General features: G+C 36.5%; 1 protein-coding gene and 1 pseudogene across 1 annotated transcript in view; one reads left to right on the forward strand and one right to left on the reverse strand.

The window, feature by feature from the left end:
- Positions 1-19,685, forward strand: part of NWD2 (NACHT and WD repeat domain containing 2) — a 143,078-nt gene that overhangs the window by 43,345 nt on the left and 80,048 nt on the right. Inside the window, exon 2 of the mRNA XM_016140732.2 lies at positions 13,409-13,497. Within this exon, the coding sequence (XP_015996218.2) occupies positions 13,409-13,497 (89 nt within the window). The remainder of the gene's footprint in view (positions 1-13,408; positions 13,498-19,685) is intronic.
- LOC118608914 lies at positions 12,361-12,475 on the reverse strand (annotated as a pseudogene).

Consider the following 19,685-nt stretch of genomic DNA (forward strand, 5'->3'; position numbering starts at 1 on the left):
CTATTAATTCCCTTCAGTACATATCTCATATATTTGCACATTTAGCTTATTTTGTAACCAGAGAGTAGATCGTGTATTTATTTGTATTCATAGTGTCTAGTGAAAGAAATTTATGTGAAGAATGAGTATTTGCTTTAATTAACAATGTTAAGAATTTAAAGTGCTTTCTTATTAACGTGGAAGACACTTCATCTATTATTACTTCTACCAGCCATTGCAAACCATGTATTATTGGTTAGTACTCAACAAATGTTAAATCTGGAACACTGCATTTAAAAAAGAGAGAGATTTGGACTTCAGAAAACCAGAGGAGGCCTGTCAGTGGATATTCTTCTGTATTTTAAACTGATCAAAAGCACAGTTAAGAACTACAGATAAATGTCAGGAGACGGGTCACAAGATTGCACAATTCATAGGAAGTCTCTCATTCCCCTTTACACCTTTACAGAAAGCAAGGCTCTTTGTGTTGTCAGGTGAGGGAAAGTAATGGAAGGGAACTGCAGAGTTGATGCAATGAGACAGGCATGAGAGCTTCCAATTTTGTTGTAACAAACAATCTCTAATGTCCCCAGGGCTTCCACACAGAGTGGAAGAGGGCATACACAACAGTTTGGGAATGAGTGTTACGCCCTTGACAGTTTTGTCTTCAGTGTACCACTAACGGGCAAGGACGCTAGGCTATTTCAGAGGAATCCTTAGTACTAAAGACTATGTAACCTAGGATGGCAATTTCAGGACTGTCTGCTTTTATAAGACCCACACCCTCCCTCAAGCCCGAGCACTCGTTCCCTGCTCCTAGAGGAATCATTTCATCCTGACTTTACATGAGGACCAGCTGTAATCAGGGTATAAGCTCTCTTCACCTCATACATGGATTACTACAGCTATTTCCAAGTGATCCTTTCTATTCCAGTGTCTTCTTTATCAAATCTGCCATATGAAACATTTTCCTTTGTACCTTTCCATAATATCACATTTATCATGTCATCACTGCCCACTTTATTAAATCCTGACTCCTCATTTCCAAGACCCCCAGCACCCTAACTTGTTTTCCCTGTTCCATTACGAATTGTTCTTCACTGACCCTGCCTCTTGGTATAATAAGCCCCAGGACTTTTTCTGCATCAAGAAAGTTCTCTTTTCTACCCTACTCTTTCTGAATTCTACTAATTTGCAAGTCATAGCTTCCTTAAAATCTTCCCCAACTTGGGCCTCAAAATTAGTCTTGTGTCTAGAATGTACTCTGGTTTAATATGGAATCATTTTCTGTTTTCTACAAGTGCCTTAGCTTTGATTCTAAAGAAGAAGTATCTTTGCTTTTGGGACAATACAGTGTTTCCTTTGATTCCCTAACACCCAGCAGAGTGCTAGGTACATAGTGGAGTTGGGGCAAATGGATGACTGGCTGATTGATAAATTACTCTGAAGCAGACGGGTCAGCCAGGTGCTGCATTTCGGATGTGGTGTGAAAGATGTTTTTCTTTTAGTATGAAATATATGATGAATTGCTTTTGTTCTGTATGTACCTCTCTATATATTATTTTCCTTCCCATTTGATTATGAGAAAGAATTGCCGTTCACCCCTCAATTTCCAGCACACAGAGAAACCTCTTTTAAAAGACTTGACTTATAAAAATGAATTATAATATAACCCTCATATATTTTACTGGAATAAAACTGCGTTACTTGATGTTCCTCAAATACATCATGCAGTTTTTAATCCTTCATTATGCTCATGCTGCTACCTCTTCAAGAAGATATTTCCTCTTTTCTACCTGGGAAAATCTTGTCTATATTTCAAGTCCTAAGTTAATTGTTGTCCTCTCTGGTAAACTCTCCCTGATCATCAAACAGTTAAGTATTCGCTCTGTACTAAGTAGTATTGTTCTTATATCTCTATTCTAGAACTTACTATATATTACTGGGAATCCCATTTTTAGCTGACTCATATCTAGCCCCAAAATATTATGAGTGCCAAGGGCAGGGCTGCACCTAGTGTGTCTTTTATTTTGAAAGAAACCCTACAGTAACCTATAAATTTTAATGTGGCAATCCCTTGTTGAGAACTACATGTACATGAAGTCATATTAGTAGAGTGTGAAATTCAAATGATATATTATTTGAATGAGTAGATCTGAGAGATGCCTCATATAGTTCTTACTGAGTGTTCTTTAAATAGACTTTAATGTGAAAGGAAGAGGATAATTAGAGATGAATTATGCTAATCTGAAGAAACTTATTCTTCTCAAAATTACAAAGAAAATGAAAACTCTTAAGTCACCAATTTTGCAGTAACTTCATTTACTGTGAATCATTTTGTAATAAATATAAACTATTTTTGAAAAAAAAATGTTTTGTTATAATGAAGCACAAAGAAGTATCTAAGCTTTTTTTTGACATTCATATCTGCCTCCTCTGTTAATTTATTTTTCAGCTATATTACTATTTAACTGAGTTTTAATTTAAATATATATTTTTTTAATTTTTAGAAGTAGGGTTAGGTTCTTTTTAGAATCTGCTTTATTGTTTTTCTTGGTTTCTTATTTCTATTCTTAGTTCAATGCCTACTTTTATTCCTTTAAAAAGATTGTTTTGTATTCCAGATAATTCCATGGACCTTGTGTGGATCCGTTTCAGCTGTTTGTTTCATCTGGTTCTCACTCATGGTGCCTTATTTCCCTGTGTTTATTGATTTGTGTGGGGAGGTGGAAAACTTAATATTCTTTGGAAATTTTAATTTGCTGAAATACATTAAGGCATCGTTAGAAAGTATGCTTCTCAAGTATCAGGGGGCACTACCAAAAATGACTATTTTTGAATATATATATAAATTATCGGCTTGAGATTTGCCCAGCCTTACTAGGGTGAATTTGCACTGCTAACCTGCAAGAGACCCAGCTTATGATTACAAATATCAAGGAGATTGTTTTTTCCTTCCACATAATGCAAATGTTATGGCAGCAAGTTTTCTTGCTGATGAAGATTTATTTCTGGTTCACACTCATACTAAAGATATAGCTCTTTAGGGTCACAGCCTTTTGCAAGGTTTTTCTGTTAGACTCATCCCTTTGAGTGGGGCTCTTTGCTTTGTCTTCATTCTACCGCGCACCCACAGAAAACAAAATCAACACTAGAGATCACTGGGGTTTAACAGAAAATAACCAAAAGCTGGCTTCAGAGATTCCTTATTTCTGAGATACTTGCTTTCATTGTACTTAGTTTTATTCCAGCTATGTGACACATTTTAAAAATATATATCTTAAAATATTTTGTGTCATATTTTAGTTATTTTAGGGTGATATATGCACAGGTTTCTTTACTCAGTATTACCAAAAACGAGTCTAGCATTGTTACCTTTTATAATTTACTCTTTTCTAAAATGTATCAAAGTTTAGAAATAATACAGTTAGTGAATTCCTACTGGAAACTTTTGATAGTATTTTGACAAATTGATGTTCTTAAAAATAAAGAAATTTATAGTTTAACTAATGATTCTCCCTAGAGCTTTGAAAATAACAAGAAAATTTAATCATTTTAAGGAATACAATGTAAGACAAGATATTATGATTGTTATAACTACTTTACTATTAATCTTTCAATACTGAGAATTATCAAATAAAAATTATGTAATGAATGTTTGATCTCTATGTTGTTTAATAGAATAATTGCAAATATTTATTGAGCATTTATCATACGACAAGTGTTTAAAGACTGGATTTAATCTTCACAACAACCTCATAAGGTTGCTACTAGTAATTTCAGTCTGTGCAACAAATGAATAAAAAAAACTGAGACCCGGAAAGATTTAGTAATTTGTCTGATATCACACAGTAAGCGAAGGAGCTGGGATTCAGACCTAGGGAGTTTGGTTCCTGAACCACATGGAGTCCCTGCACTGTCTTCTCTCTTTGATACCAGTTTAGCAGGTAAAGAGCAAGATTGGCCGAGGTGTGCTTCACATGTTAAATAATGATACTCAAAAAGTGCAAAATGTGCTGGGATTTTGACAGAGAATGTGTTGGATCTGTACATAGGTTTAGAGAATCTCAAGCCTATAACTGGTAAGGATGTCCCTTCTAACAATATTGAGTCTTCCAGTCCATGAAGATGAGATATTTCTCCCTTTAGCTCTTCCTTTTCTCAGCAAGGTTTTATAGTTTATAATCTATGTCTTATATTTCTTTTGTTAAATTTATTTTTTGGTGTTTTGTTAATTTATTGCTATTGTAAATGCAGCTTTTTTTCATTGCATTTTTGGATTGTTGTATTATGCAATACTATTAATTTTATATAGTGTATTCAACAACCTTGCTGAACTGGTTTATTAGTTACTGTATTTTTTCTCTGGATTCCTCAGGATTTTCTACATAGAAAATGTTGTCATCAGAGAATAAAAATGGTTATATTTTTTTCTTGCCAAGCAAGATGTCTTACTTTTTAATTTTTTCTTTACTCCACTAACTAGAACCTCCAGTAAAATATTGAAAAGAAGTGACAAGAAAGTGTTCTGATCATAAGTAAAAAAACTTTAATCTTACACCGTGAAGCATGGTGCTAAACTGTAGGATTTTGTGTACATGCCCTTCATCAGGGTGAAGAAGTTCCTTTCTGTTTCCTGTGGCTGAGTTTTCAAGCCTGAATGGGTTTAGATTTTGTCAAATGTTTTTTTTCTGCATCTGTAGATTGAGCACATGGTTATGTCCTATGTTAGTATGGCATATTACATTACTTTATTTTCAAATGTTGAACTAACCTTTCATTCTTGTAATAAATCCCATTTGCTCATGGTGTAGATGTTACTGGACTCCTTTTGCTAGTATTTTGTTAAGAATTTTTGCACCTGTGTTCATTGGATATATGTTACTCTGTAGTTTTTGTTTTGTGCTTTTTCTTGTGATGTCTTTGTCTGGCTTTGAGTTTAGGATAATACAGATATGAAGAATGAGTTAAGAATTGTTTCTTCTCAGTTTTCTGAAAGTGTAAAAGATTGTTTCTTCTTTGAATATTGATATAATTTACTAGTTAAATACTCTGGGCTAGTGATTTTTTTTGTGGGAAGATTTTAAATAATTCATTTCTTCTACTTGTTAGAGATCTCTTCAGAGTTTATTTTCCTTCCTGAGTCAGTTTCAGTAATTTGTGTGTTTTTAGAATTTGTCTATTTTGTCCAGGTTTTCTAATTTGTTAGAAATAAAGTTACTGTTCATAGTACATCTTAATTATTTTTTTAACTTCTGTAATATCAGCACACTGCATAGTTCCTCTTTTATTTCTAATTCTTATAATTGGTCTTCTTTCTTTTTTCTTGGTAAACCAAGAAATTTTATGGATCATTTAAAGAAACTTTGACTTTATAAAGTCAACTTTTGACTTTATTCTTTGTTTCCCCCCCCCCCCCTGTTTTCTAATTCATTGATTTCTATTCCAATCTTTATTTCCTACTTTTAGCTTACTTTGGGTTGAGTTTGCTTTTCTAGTTTCATAAGGCTTCAGAATCCTAAGTTACTGATTTGAGACCTTTCATTTCTGCTATGGATGTTTAAAGACACAGATTTCTATCTAACCACTACTATAGTTGCATTTCATAACTTTTGACATGTCTTTTCATAATTCAAAACATCTTCTGTTTCTTTTTGTACATTGTTCTATGATGCATGAATTGTTTAGAAGTATATTGTTGTTTACAAATATCTAAGGATTTCCCAAAATTCTTTGATTTCTGATTCTATTATAGTTGGAGATCATACTTGTTATGATTTCAGTACTGTTAAATGTAGAAGATTGGTCTAGCAAATGACTTATCATAGGAGTACTAGAAAAGAATGTGTGTCGCTATCTTTCGGTGAATCATTTTATAAATGTTAGGCCTAGTTGTTTGATAGTGTTATTCAAGTCTTTTATGTCCATTTTGATTTTCTTTTTAGTTATTTCATCAATTATTGAGTAGGCTGTGGAAATCACCAGCTGTTGTTAGAATATCTTCTTTTCCTTCTGTCAATTTTTGCCTCATATATTGTGTGTGTGTGTGTGTGTGTTTGTGTACATATATATATTCATATTTCTTATATCATGGCTCTTTTTTTCTTATAATATTTCTTAAAACCTATTTTGTCTAATTTATATCCATTTGCTTTTGGCTACTTTTTGCATGTTACCTTTTTCTATTCTTTTACTTTCAACTTATTTGTATTTTTTAATCTAAAGTGTCACTTATAGACAACATATAGTTAAGTATTGTTTCATTATCTGCTCTGACAATCTCTTCCATTTGAGCATTTATTCCATTCTCATTTAAAGCAATTATTGCTTGGATGTATTTCTGCCCTTTTGCTATTTCCTCTCTGCATATCTCATGTCGTTTTCTTCATTTGTTCCCACATTACTCTACTTTGTGAAATAGATATTTTACTATATCAGTTTAATTTTTGTTTTCTGTGTTTAGGTTTTTTTTTTTTTTTTTTAGTGTTCTAGAGATTACAAAATATATCTTAATTGATTACACTTTAAATGAATACTAACTTAATTCTGGTAAAACATAATACTTTGTACCACTATAGCTCCAGATTCTCTCTCCTCCTTTATGTTGTTATTGTCATGTGTTATGTACGTACGCGTGTGTGTTAAAACACAATGTAATGTCATAATTATTGCTCTATACAATCTTATGTTTTTTTCAAGGACTGTATGTGATCACATTGATATATATTAGATTTCCAGAACTTATTCATCTTGTATGACTGAAACTTTGTACGTTTTGACCAACATCTTCCCACTTTCTCCTTCCTCTAGCCCCTGGCAACCACTATTCTACTTTCTACTTCTATTAGTTTAACTATTTTGGATTCTACATATAAGTGAAATCATACAGCAATTGTCTTTTTGTGCTGGCTTATTTCATTTAGCATAATATACTCCAGGTCTTTTTTATACATAGCTTTGTTAGATATAGAATTCTTAGTTGATGGTCCACCCCCCTCCAGTACTTCAGCTATATCATTCCATTGCCTTCTGTCTTCCATTCCTTATGAGAATTCAGCCATTAATTGTATTGTTCCTTGACATTTGATAAGTCATTTTCCTTTTGCTACTTTCAAGATTTTTTTTTCCTTTGGTTTCAACTCTTTGACTATGTATCTAAGTGTGTATCTCTTAGTGTTTATCCTACTTGGGTCTTTTGAACTTTTTGAATATGTAGGTTAATGTTTTCCATTAAATTTGGGACATTTGGCAATTATTTCTTCAAAATATTTTCCTCCTTTTTATTTCTCCTCTCTTTCTGGGACTCTTCTTACATATGTATCACTACAATTAACACCCCAGACGTTTCTAGAAATGTGTTTATTTTTCTTTGATCTTAAAACATAGTTTCCTTAAGTTCTTTGAATATGTTTATAATAGTTGTTTTGAAGTCTTCGTCAGCTAAATCCAATATATGAACTCATGCAGGAACTGTTTCTATTGACTACTACTGAATATGTGTCTGTTAGTCTGTTTCTTTATGTATTTCATAATTTTTATCGAAAATGACATTTTCGGATAATACTAAAAACAGTCAGATTTTTACATCTGAGTGCTCTTTTTAAATTTGCTTTTTGTTTGTTTGTTTTTGTTTGTTGGTTTGTTTAATAACTTGTATGGACTAAGTCTATGGAATCAGTTTCGCATTGTCTGGGCTGCTAATGCCTTTGCCCAGGTATTTGATGATGATGATAATGATGATGCCTGGCTTCCTAGGGGTCACCCACTTGTCTGCAAATCTTGGTGTTAGTCAGTGATTTGTCAGAATTTCTTTCCAAATCCTCAAGGCAGTAAGACTTCCACCGTCTGTAAGTGGGTTGTGCAGATCTGGGAACACATGCAAAATTTAGCCAGTATTTAAATCTGTCCCAGCTTTTACTGTTCACTAGGCCTTTTCTCGTGTCTATGGGTAGCCTTCCCATCAGCCAAAATCTGCAGAGAGCTTATCAAGGCTCTTGATGGATTTTTGAATATGAATGAAGCCACAGGCTACTCAAGACACTGGGCTTCCCATTTTTCTACCTTTCAGATCACTGCTGCTACTAACAACACTGATGGGCCTGGAGTCTTCCCTCATTTACCTTCAAACTAAGCAAGTCTTCTCAATGGAGGCATTGATGTTGGCAGCTCGGCCTTCTCAGACATGGGGTGGGCAGAGAAGTCCCAGGCAAAAAATCCCATAGACTCCATTGTTCTTACCCAAATTTTTCATGAAAAATCACTTCCTGGTTTGGTTTGTGCCTTTGGTCTTTGATTGATTTACATTGCATGAAAATGCTTATTTTGACAGTTTCTCTTTCCAATTTTATTATTGCGTATTGGGAAGAGGATCTGCTAAGCTCCTTACTCTGCCATGCCCTGTCATATATTTTGTAACATTACCCAGATTCACACATGACTAGTAATGCCATTGACACAGTCAACTATTACTTGAAAGCGACATTAGATTTTGACTTATGTTAGCTTTATGGTGACAAATTAATTCTTTAGTTGGGTTTAACTAATATTTTCCTTCTAATAACATCTGTTAGTCATTCCTTTATTGAGTCCTAACTGTGTGCTGGTGTCAGCTCAGATTTCCATGCTGCCTTTGACTGGGACTCAGAAGGGTGGGAGTCTGCTAAGCAAACGTGATGCAATCAATAGGGAATTCTCAGCATGGAAAGCAGTATGAGTAAAGAAATGGTTCAGGCTCAAGTCATATCTGAAAACTACTCCGAAGGGTACATGGTGAAGAGCAGGAGTAGATGGACTTTAGCTAGCAGACACATGTGCCAAACATTCTGGCCTTTATCCTCTGGGCCACAAGATGCCAGCCAAGGTCTTTAATTAGAAAATCAGTTTCACTTTTATTTTGTCTTGGATTTTATCTCTGGCAGCTCTGGGGAACATAATACTGCAATGAGGAGGGACAAAACTGCCCAAATAGGAGACTTTTGGACTCTCAGGGCTGAGAGATAATAAGCATAAAAATGGAGAGTGGCCAAATTCAAAAAGTGTTTATCATAAAATTGACAGGATTTGGCAATATTAAAATAAGGAAGGGTGAGTGTGGCTGGTTGGGCACAGAGGACTTAGAGGGCATGTGGAGGAGACAGCCTCTTGGAATTCACCAAACAAGAAATCAACCAACAACAATAAAAGCCAGATAGAATGTCCAGATGAATCACTGGCTAAGGGGTCAGATAAGGGGGAATCCAGACGAGAGCAAGTGTAGAGACCTGGAGATCGAGGCTGGAACAACAGTTGCGGTAGAGGTTGTGCGGTGAGTGGATCCTAAGTAAATTTTTTGAGCATCCAAGGAGGAAATGACTTAATCTCATGTCCACGGCCTGGAGTTTGGGTAAGGTAGGGGCAGTAAGAGGTTCCAGTCCAACATGGTCATTTCGGCACTCTTTTTTGTAACAAAAATTTAGAATTAATCTACACTTCTCTTGAAGTAGGATAATGGTATTGATAAATAATTCTCCCCCAACTAATGTTCTTCCTGTGGGTAACCCTGAAACTGCACAGAGACCTTCATTAATTCTGAAATCACTGAGGAATTATTTAGAAAGCAACTCTTTAAAAACACAATAGTTCCGCCAAAGTGTTAATGCACCTTTTCTCAAAGCATTCGAGACACGAATGGATGCTGTGACTATGAATAAAGAATTTATGATGACATCCCTTGCCTCTGATCCACATTTAATTTTAAGAGGTCCCTTTTTATGTGTGACATTCTGTGACTTAATTCTTCCTGTTCATGACATTCTAATGTTTTTTAATTGCCAACATCCAGATTTGCTGTTAGTATGAATCAGGCTTTTTAATATAATGGAGTCAGCTTATCTGTCACCCTTCATAATTAATCCATTCGCCCCTAATTGCTTTTCCATTTCCAGAGCCTGTCATCATCTATTAGTACAAACGTAGGAAAATCTGAGTCATTTTTGAAATATAAGTAATAACACAGAATGCCTGTCAGATATGTGAAAAGACTCCCTTCATATTTTTAGAAAGGTTCAACATAACTCAGTAAAAGGTATTAGTATTCTGCCAGAAACACAGAAACCAGAAATGAAATCAATATTTCAGTTTTCACTCAACTCCTGAAACTAAGTTTCTAAGCCCCATGCTTTTATTTCTCAGAATTCCATAGTCCTGATTCTGTATCTATCCAAGGACAAGTTGTAATGTAGGAAGCCTTTCTGTTTCTGGGCGTAATTGCAGAGATGCATTGCCTATCAGCTCATTTTTGTCACTGGTGCCTGTGTGGGTTTTCACATTCACTCATTCCTTAATTGAGTGCAACTGTAATCACTGGGGATGCAGCAGTGAATGAGACAAAAGAAGGATGTGACTCCCTTTGAGCTCACATTGCAGTGGGGAAGACAGATAGTAAACAAATAAATCCCAACAATAGCAATGAATAACATGCAAAGAATTTAAAGAAGGTGATGTAATGTAGAGTGGTGCTGTAGAAGAGCTCTCTGAGGAGGTGGCATTCAGGCTGTCACTTTAATGACAGGAGATGTCATGAGATGATCACAGGACTAAGCATTCCAAGAGGAAGTCGCAGCTAGAGCAAAGGCTACAGTGGGAGTGTAACCCAGAACCAAATGAACGCCAGTGCTGCTGGAGAGACAGGAACTGGAAAAGTGGTAAGAAATGAGCTCAGGGAGAGGGAGAACATTCAAGGAAAGAAGTGTGGACTTCATCCCAGGATCCATGAATTGCTGCTAGAGCATTTTAAACAAGATAGTGATGTGATCTGATTGACATTTTTAAAAGATCTGTGGCTGCTCTGTGGAAAATGGTCCAAGGGGGGCAAGTATGCAAACAAAGAGATGGAGTCTAGATGAGAGATGAGTCTAGCTTGCACCAGAGGTGCAGAGAAGTAGATTAATTGAGAATTTTTTTAGAAATCGGTGGTGAGTGGGTATAGCTCAGTGGTAGAGTATTTGACTACAGAAATAGGTGGTGGGTTGGCTATTGTAGGGTATATTATAGAAGGCACAAATGCATCAAGGATAACTCAGATATTTTTGTTTCACAAATGTTAGGACTTCAACATCCTTTAACCATTTTATGAAGTTACTGCATTCGTCATTTTAAAAGATCGCTTTTTTGCACAGTTGCGTGTTTTTCATGGCTAGAGCAAACTATGACATGTCCCTCTCAGTTCAAATCTGGATTCTCCAATTTAGTGGTCATATATCTCAGGAAAATCTCTTCTCTATATTTCAGTTTTCCCTCATAAAAAATAAGGAATAATAATTATACCTATTTCATATGACTGTCAGAACTGACTAGGAAGATAGTACTTGTAGAAATACTTAGCTCACTACTGGACTATATAGTAAGTACTCAGTAAATGTTAGTAATTGGATACTATGGTTCTGTCTTATCCTCAATATTGTATGTTCAGGTCTCAGTACCTAGTAATAAGAGTCACAGTAACATTTTTAGGAAACAAATTATTTCTGCTCCGTATATCACTTTATAATGTTTTCATGTATTATTTTGATGCTTTTTTTAAAGAATATCTTAATAATCTTTGTTTAATATATTCCAACTTCCACACCTGCTAGTATTTGTTTATTTTTAAAGTGACTTTTCTGTTATTTGGGTTTAAACATCTGTAGGCTTTTATGGAGAGTGATCAAATACTATCAGCTTCATTGTGCCATTAGTGTTTTCAACCCTTAAAACGAGGCGAGGGGAAGATGGACATCTGATCCCAAGATTGTATAAGTTATATAAAATCATATAAAAGCTTACTGTAGCGCCTCCACCAGTGCCGTAACAGCACATGGGTGCTGCTCGAATATACCACTCGTGCGCTTGGTCCTCCTGCTCTTTTTTTTTTTAACACAGGTCCATGTTGGATCTGTAGCAGGAAAAGATACTATTTGTTTGGATCACGGGTTATCTAGAAGACCCTGTATTGAAGACCTTTGGTTTCCATGTAAACACTGGTTCCTGTCACTCCGTTAGGCTGCAGCTGCATTTCAGATTCTCGAGACTGGTTATTTGAATCTCAAAATAGACTTGAGAACAGCAGGAAAATAGAGTGGGTCAACACAGCATACGGTTGAATTTACATGGACAGATGTGCTCAAGAATAATAAGGAAAATCTTTTAAATTAGTTCATTAGTTATAAATGTGGTATGCAAATGTTTCATAGTTATGGTTGGGATTGAGGTATGTTGAACAAATGGTATTTTTTGTAAGATAACACATTAACTTAATTTTTTTTTTTTAGGTGAGGCAACCCTTGTTTGACCTCACAGATTGCAAAGACCTTGTCAGTTTACTGATCCCTTTCTTATTTATTTAATTTGTTTGTTTGTTTTTTATGCCTACAGCACCTGGTCTTCCTACGTGGTCTCCCATCCAAGTACTAACCAGGCCTGACCCTGCTTAGCTTCCGAGATCAGATAGGAGTGGGTTCAGGGCAGCATGGCCATAGGCACATTAAAGTTCTGTTTCTCATCTCTTACTAAAATTAGTTTGGCAAGGAACAGCCACTCTTTGCCATAAGAATCTTATAGTGTCATCATTGATACAAAGCATTGTCCAGCATAGGTGGCACGGAATCCCCTTCCGTGCAAAACATTCAGCATTAAATACATGCATAATCTATGGTTTTGGTTTCAGGGTCTCTGTTTCTTATATTTTTAATGACATGGAAAATAAAACTTTTTTAAAATTAAAAAATGTAGTATGGCATTCATAAAATAATTCCCTTCTCTGATATAACAGGAAGTTCAGATGGAAGATCTTAAACTCCATTAACCCACTGGCCAATCGAATCTACACTGTGTGGAATCTGCTAGTTTGGGGTGTTCGCTCCACAGTTTGCCTCTCCTAGTTGTTGTGCTGATTGCATGGATGTTGTACTAGATTTTGTAAAAGCCATAGTATTTCTAAATACTATAGGAAATGATCATAGAGTCTGGATTTTCTGGAAGCCAGTAACTAAATGTGTGTGCATGTTAAACTTTTGTACTTAATGGGACTAAGACGCCTAATGGCCCTAAATTTCCCTTCTACCTCTTCCAAAGACTGTGGCTATAGCTATTTAAGAGCTCCATGTGAGGGTCTAGGTGGGTATAAAGAATCAACTGAATTCTTAGCTCTGCCAGTGCATGCAGAACTGACTGGTGGGATTTCCATCCATCCCACAGGTTTCTTGTGTGTGCCTAGTAAAGGGATCTCTGCTCCCTCACTCTATTAATGCAGGTCTCCCGCAGTGATCAAGTATCCCATCGTTCCACAATGTAGCCCCCGAAGCTATTATACTAATGTCAATATTTATTTGTAAGATTTCATTTATTACCGAAATACACACACATATATAGAGATAGAGACATAACTCACTTTTTATGTGTTGTTTTTCTACAGACACGGGAGCAGAAAGACAGGCACTAAGAGAAAATGTGTATCCTAAATTGAGAGAATTCTGCAGAGAAAACTATGGATTAGAATTTCAGGTAACTCTCAATTTCATTTTGAGTGATGTCAGCTAAATAGCTAATGCTCATGTTTGTTTCTTGTCACAACTTGGCTGTTATAAGAGATAAATATTAAGCTCTGAAATTTTTCATTTCTATAAGTGTGGGGTAAAAAGGAACACTGGAAAATGGAGATAAAATATTGAGTCATTTTTGATGTTTTGCATTTTTATGCTCTGTTTCTTGGATCCTGCCTCTTATTGGCTTGTCTTTTTCTTCAAACCATGTTTATTTGCTTTTTCAACAGTCTCCACTGTTATCAAAAAGGTGAAGGTTGCCGAGCACCTGCCTTTAAGCTATGGTCTCTAGAAATGTTTTGCATCTAAAAATTGGGACCAGCTTTCTCATAACTATTTTCTTTGAGCAGCCACATTGCAGAATATCCTTTTTCCTGAGCATTTCATGGATTTACCATTTACCAGCTTACAGGTCTTAAGTTGTGTTTAGAATAAAATAAAATATGCACAGTTGCATTTGCTTTCCAGCTTTTAAGCTTTAACGAGATCTTAAATGTATAATAACTGAACCTTCTAAGAATACATATTTTTTTACTATGGTCTTTTCTGATAGGTTATAAAGCTTCCTGAAGATGTGTTTTCTAGAGAGATGGTTCTCTTTTCAACTGCAACAAAATATGGAGCCAAAAGCTTCATGAAAAAAAACAATTTACCCATACAGTAGTGTAGATTCCATCTTCGGTTGTGTAGTAAACCCAGGAGAAATGAATTTCCTAGAGTTACTCGGACATATCAATTTATTTCATGCCTCTTTGAGTTTTCTTATGTTTTCTGCACCTACAATGCTTTTCCATTTGGTTCTTCCCCTGCTTCACCTCCTAAGTCTTACTCATTTTTAAACCTCTTCCTATCTGATCTTAAGTCATGTCCCTCTCCTTCTTACCACCTTCCCTGCAGCTATATGTCTTCCATTTGGTTCCTTAAACACTTCAAACCCCATTTCCATTTAAAGATTTTACCCTGGATGTTCTCTTCCAATAGCAGTGCTCACCTCCTCATCTTCATATAGGTGCTTTCTTATTGTCCTTCAGGTTTCTACTGAAATATCACCTCTTAAAGATGCTTCCCTGGTGACCCGATCTAAAGTTTACCACCCAGGCATTCTCTTTTACATCATCCTATTTTAGTTCTTTATGTCCCATGTGTCAGTATGGGATATTTTTCTTGTTTACCCATGTATTGTCTTGTTTATTATCTTTCTTCCACTAGATGGTAAGTTTCACAAGAACAAGGAGTTGTCTGCCTTCATGAGAGCTACATTCCTATGTGGCAAGCACTACAAATAGTGCGTGCCACATAGGAAAAGTCCATAAGAATCTGTTGAATGAATGACTGCATGAGCATATGAACGAAGGAAGTCACAACCTAAACATTACTTGCTTAAGGAAGCTTTCTCTGATCCCTGTCCCTTCCAGAATATGCCTTGTACCTTTCCCTTCTCTTTGCTCCCCTATAATCCTGTGCTTAACAATCATTCACCCAATTCACTCAAGAAGTATTTGTTAACCATTGACCACACTCCATTAAACATTCCAAGTACTGAGAATACAGGAGCAAACCAATATTGTTTGGGGAGGCACACAATAAATGATAAATTCCAGTGGTAATAGATTAATTTTTTAAGTAAGTGTTTTTAGGAAAAGTAAAGCAGGATAAGGTGGGGTGGGTAGAGAATGCTGGGTAGTCAGAGAATGAGTCAGTGATAAGACAGCCTTTGAGATCTGCAAAAAGTGATGGAGCAAGTCACACAGACATTTAGGGAGGAAGGCGCTAGGTACAGGCAACCAGAAGGGTCTTAAGTGGGAGTGTTTAGAATACTCTAGGAACAATAAACAGTCCCAATGTGAGTAGAGTGGAATGAGTAAGGGAAATAATTGTAGAAGATGGCATCAGAGTCATAGCATATGAGACATTATGGGCCAAGATTAAGGGCCATCCTTAATTACCCGTGAGTGATAAAGGAAAGAGTGACATTATATAACTTAGATGAGAGATTCACTTAAGCCCTGTGAGACTAGAATGCGGGTGTGAAAGAGTGGTACCAGAAGGAAGATAGTGCAAGTAAGAAATGATCACAGAGTGAGTAGTGGAGATAATTACACATCTGGTTAGGTAAGTTTTTCATCACCTGCCTGTAGAATCCGAAAGTTCTCAGGACTGGAATTGTGTGTTATTCATCTTATCTCAATGATTAGTCAAGTATCTGGCACATAGTAGGCCATTTTGTTAAATATTTATTAAATCGGTAGACTTGGGAGTTATCTTTTAAGCAAAGCCATATACCTTTATTTATATGCCTGTGTGGCAGGCTATTTTCTAGCATTTGCTTTTATTTTTGTCATTTAAAATAAGATATTTAATGAAAATGCTCCAGACTCTCTGATTATGCAAACCCCAATTAATTCTGTGTGTGATAGATGTAGGTTGATTACTCAGAGATGGAAACAACTGAATGGAATGACTATCAACCCCACTCAGAGCAGAGAACACACATGGCTTCAGAAAAAGATAAGGTGTTTAATATGATATTTGATTTGCCAGTGTTCAGTAAGTGCCCTTAGCTACAGAGAAGACAGAAAGGAAGAACAAGGGAAATAAATTGGGAAAAAGATTGGGTCAAGAGCAGATAGTGTAGGACCCAATAAATAAAGGACTTGTATTTATAATAAATCCATACGTGCTATCTGTTCTTGCTTTTAGATGTTTACTCTACATTCTCACTGAAAACACCTTGATCTAACCCTCATTGCTTCAAAAATTGGATGAACAAAAAAAACACCTTAACTGATCTTGTTCTCTGCTTATCTGCAATTGGTTACAAGTCCTTGAGGAAGAAACTAGTTCTCATTTATTTTTAAGTCCCCAGGGCCTGGAAAAGTGTTTGACATTTAGTAGATTTCGTAAAAGTGCGCTAAGCAGAACGGCCTAACTATCGCCCTGCTTGAATTTTTCTATACAACACCACAGAGTAATCTTACTTAAATGTCATGTTGTCAGTTTCTGTGCTTGAAAGCTTTTAATGGCTCCCTGCTGCCTACAGGATCCCTCTTTAATACGACCCCAGCTGCCTCTCCAATTTCATCTCCCACTCTTTCAAACATAAATACTCCATTCTTGGCCTGTCCTTGGAGTACACATTGCTAATTGCTCATTCCTGACTTGAAAGTCTCATTCACTATATCTCTTTAGTTCTGCCCTCTTATCAGAAATACCCTTTCTTCTCTACTCACTGTCCTTCAAAGTCCAGCTCAAGGCTTAGCTTTCCCAAGATGTCTTTTCTGATTCCCAACTATCTCCCCCTTCTACTCCTCGAACTCATAAATATACCCACTCAGCCCTCACTGCACCCCCAGTAAACTTGGTTAGGGAAGGGACCTGTAACAGGAGTTTTGACTGATCTGGGCACTTAGGACACCTCCATTTTGAAAGCAATTTTCATTTGAGTCCAGCCACGCAACTTAGTATCATTCCTTGAGAATACCTTTTGATAGCCATCTTCTTTAGTGGGTATCTAGTATTTATCTCACTTCATCTTAGTCACCAAAGTTTACAAACCTGTTCCTCTTATTTCACCTTTAACATCCAGTAAATCCCAAAGACCTGCGGATTCTACCTCCCTAAATATTTCTGCAGTCTGTCCCATTTGTTCAAGTCTGTTTTATTGTTATCTTGACGACTGGAATAGACACCCTGCTAGTCCACTCACTTTCATCCCTGCCTTGTCTCAAACATCAAACTCCTCCCCACCCTGACCACTTAGTCCATCCTCCACGAAATTGCTACAGTGCTATTTCTGAAATACAAATATAGGACTCTTTCCTCTCCAGGATATAGTCTGCACTTCTTAGCACAGCATGCAAGTTTCTCTTTACCACCCCTGCCCTCCAGTGAGGTCTTATCTGTCACCCTCCCCACAGGTGACTGTTTTAGCCTTTCCGAACTACATTCAATTCTCCAAACGTTTTCTTTTCCCTGAGTCGTCAAATTCACTGTCCCCTCCATGTGGGGGGCCCTTAACTTTTGCCTACCATGCAAATGACTAGAAAATTTTCTATTCATCCTTTAAGAAATAGTGAACTTCCTTCTTTAAGATTCCATAGTGTTTTATTCTTAATCTTAATGGCATTTGTCATATTGTTTTAGTTACTTTTAAAATGCCCTCCCTCCACTAATTGGGAGCTCTTAAAGGTCAAAAATCATATTATTTATATTTTCAGATCACCAAACAAAAATTCAGGTAATAATTAAGAAAATAGTGTTTCTATTTGTCAGATGAGTAACTTTTTCTTTTATTTGATCGCTTTTGGTCAGTGCATTAATAGGGTGCATAACATGAGATAGTTAATACAACTTTCAAAAGTGCTGTGGAATTGGGACTGAGGGACTGTATAATACATGAGGCTACAGACTAAAATGTATGGTCAGCAGCTCCTCTGCCAGCTGTCTTAAGATTTAACTTTACTTAAAATTAAAAGAGACAGGTTATGGAAACACTTGTTTCCCAGACTTAGATGAATAATGCCTGTCTTGGCGGGTGCCATTTGTTACCTTTTGCTAAATATAGCTTTTTAAAAAATTCCCCCATATGCCCTTGCAATTAAATGTAATAACTTGGCCTCAGAGCAGGAATTCTGCTGTGCTGGCTCCAGCCCTGTTCCTCCTCTCTGACAGCAAGTGTTGGTCTCCTCGGTGTGTAGGGACGTGTGAGAGTGAAGCCTGCAACTCCTGCTAGCAGTAAGTCCTTGCCATCCCTGCTTTATGTCTCATGGTGACATTGTGATGCCACCTGAAGGCACCAAACGGATGGATACTCATCCTTGACAAAGATATCTCCTTTGGTCTGAAACTTGTCCTTCTATTCTTTGTCCAAGGGGTCCATCTCTTCACATTTTTGTTTGTTTTGTTTGTTTGTTTGTTTTTTGGCAGCACAGGCCCAAACCTGTCTGCTTGTTTTTTCCTCCCAAACTCCTGATTACAGTGTTATCTTCTCCTTACGATGTTGCCTGTAAGCAAGCAAACCCAAGTCACATCTTTGGCTCTCTCTCCTCCGTAGAGAGATAATTCTCTGGTTTTTTGAACGTTAACATATCTAAAACAGAAGCCATCCTTCTTCTTCCATTTTCCAGTTTCTCAGTTGCTACTATTTCCCAGTTTTCCAGACATTAAAATCCTGGTTTATTATCCATTCTTCACCCTTTACAACATAGACCCAAATTGCCACTGTTCCCATTGGATCACTTGCCCCAGTGTTTCTTTGACGTTTGCCTTTTCTTTGCATCTCACAAGGCTCTCTCTTTACCCAGGCCCTCGTTTCTTAACAGCTGAATGACTGTGGCAATCTCTTCTTGCCCCGGGTGTTTCTGTGTTCTGGTCCAGACTGTACACAGCTGCTCAAGTGATTTTCCTTAAACAGTGTTCACGATTTTATTCACTCTAAGATGCACATTTTTTCATCTCAGAAATCAAAATTTGCTTTACAAATAAGTATGTGTTTTGGTGTAATTGGCAGTGCATTTCTTTTTTAGTGGAATGTGCATTATTGGAGCAGCCTACAACGGATATTTTAGATTCAGTAAAATGCAGCATGTTATGTTATTTATGGAGTATAGTGGAAACAGCATAGATTTTCTTTTAGACTTGGATTCAATTTCTGAGATACAGATTACCATTGTGTGACTCTGGGCAAAGCGCCCCATCTCTGACACGTAGTTGACCCCTCTATAAAATGAATGAGATAGTGTTTATCTTCCAGGGTTATTATAATTCAGCGAGATACCACAAAGTACCTGGCACGTGGGAGACACTCAACCAAAGGACAGAGACTTGGGCAGGAAGCCAAAACTAGAGTTAGACAAAATAAATTACATTCTGTATGCACACCAAAGTTGTAGGTTAAGTTAAATGATGTCTTATGTTACCTTGACCTTCCTGATATTTATCGAATTTAATAATTACTTAGTCTCACGCTGAAGGTCGTTCATCAGTTGTTTCCACCAATTCTCCTCCATTCTTTCTTCTCCACCTCAGCCCTCCCATTATAATAGAAACTCAGCTCCTTCTTTGTACACATTTTGTTCCTCCCAGGTGTCTACCTACTCAGGAATCTCCAAATGCATTTTGCTTCCTGAACTGCCAAAATACGTCATTGGC

The sequence above is a fragment of the Rousettus aegyptiacus genome, unplaced genomic scaffold, assembly GCF_014176215.1.
Source record: "Rousettus aegyptiacus isolate mRouAeg1 unplaced genomic scaffold, mRouAeg1.p scaffold_m13_p_10, whole genome shotgun sequence".
Classification (NCBI taxonomy): Eukaryota; Metazoa; Chordata; class Mammalia; order Chiroptera; family Pteropodidae; genus Rousettus; species Rousettus aegyptiacus.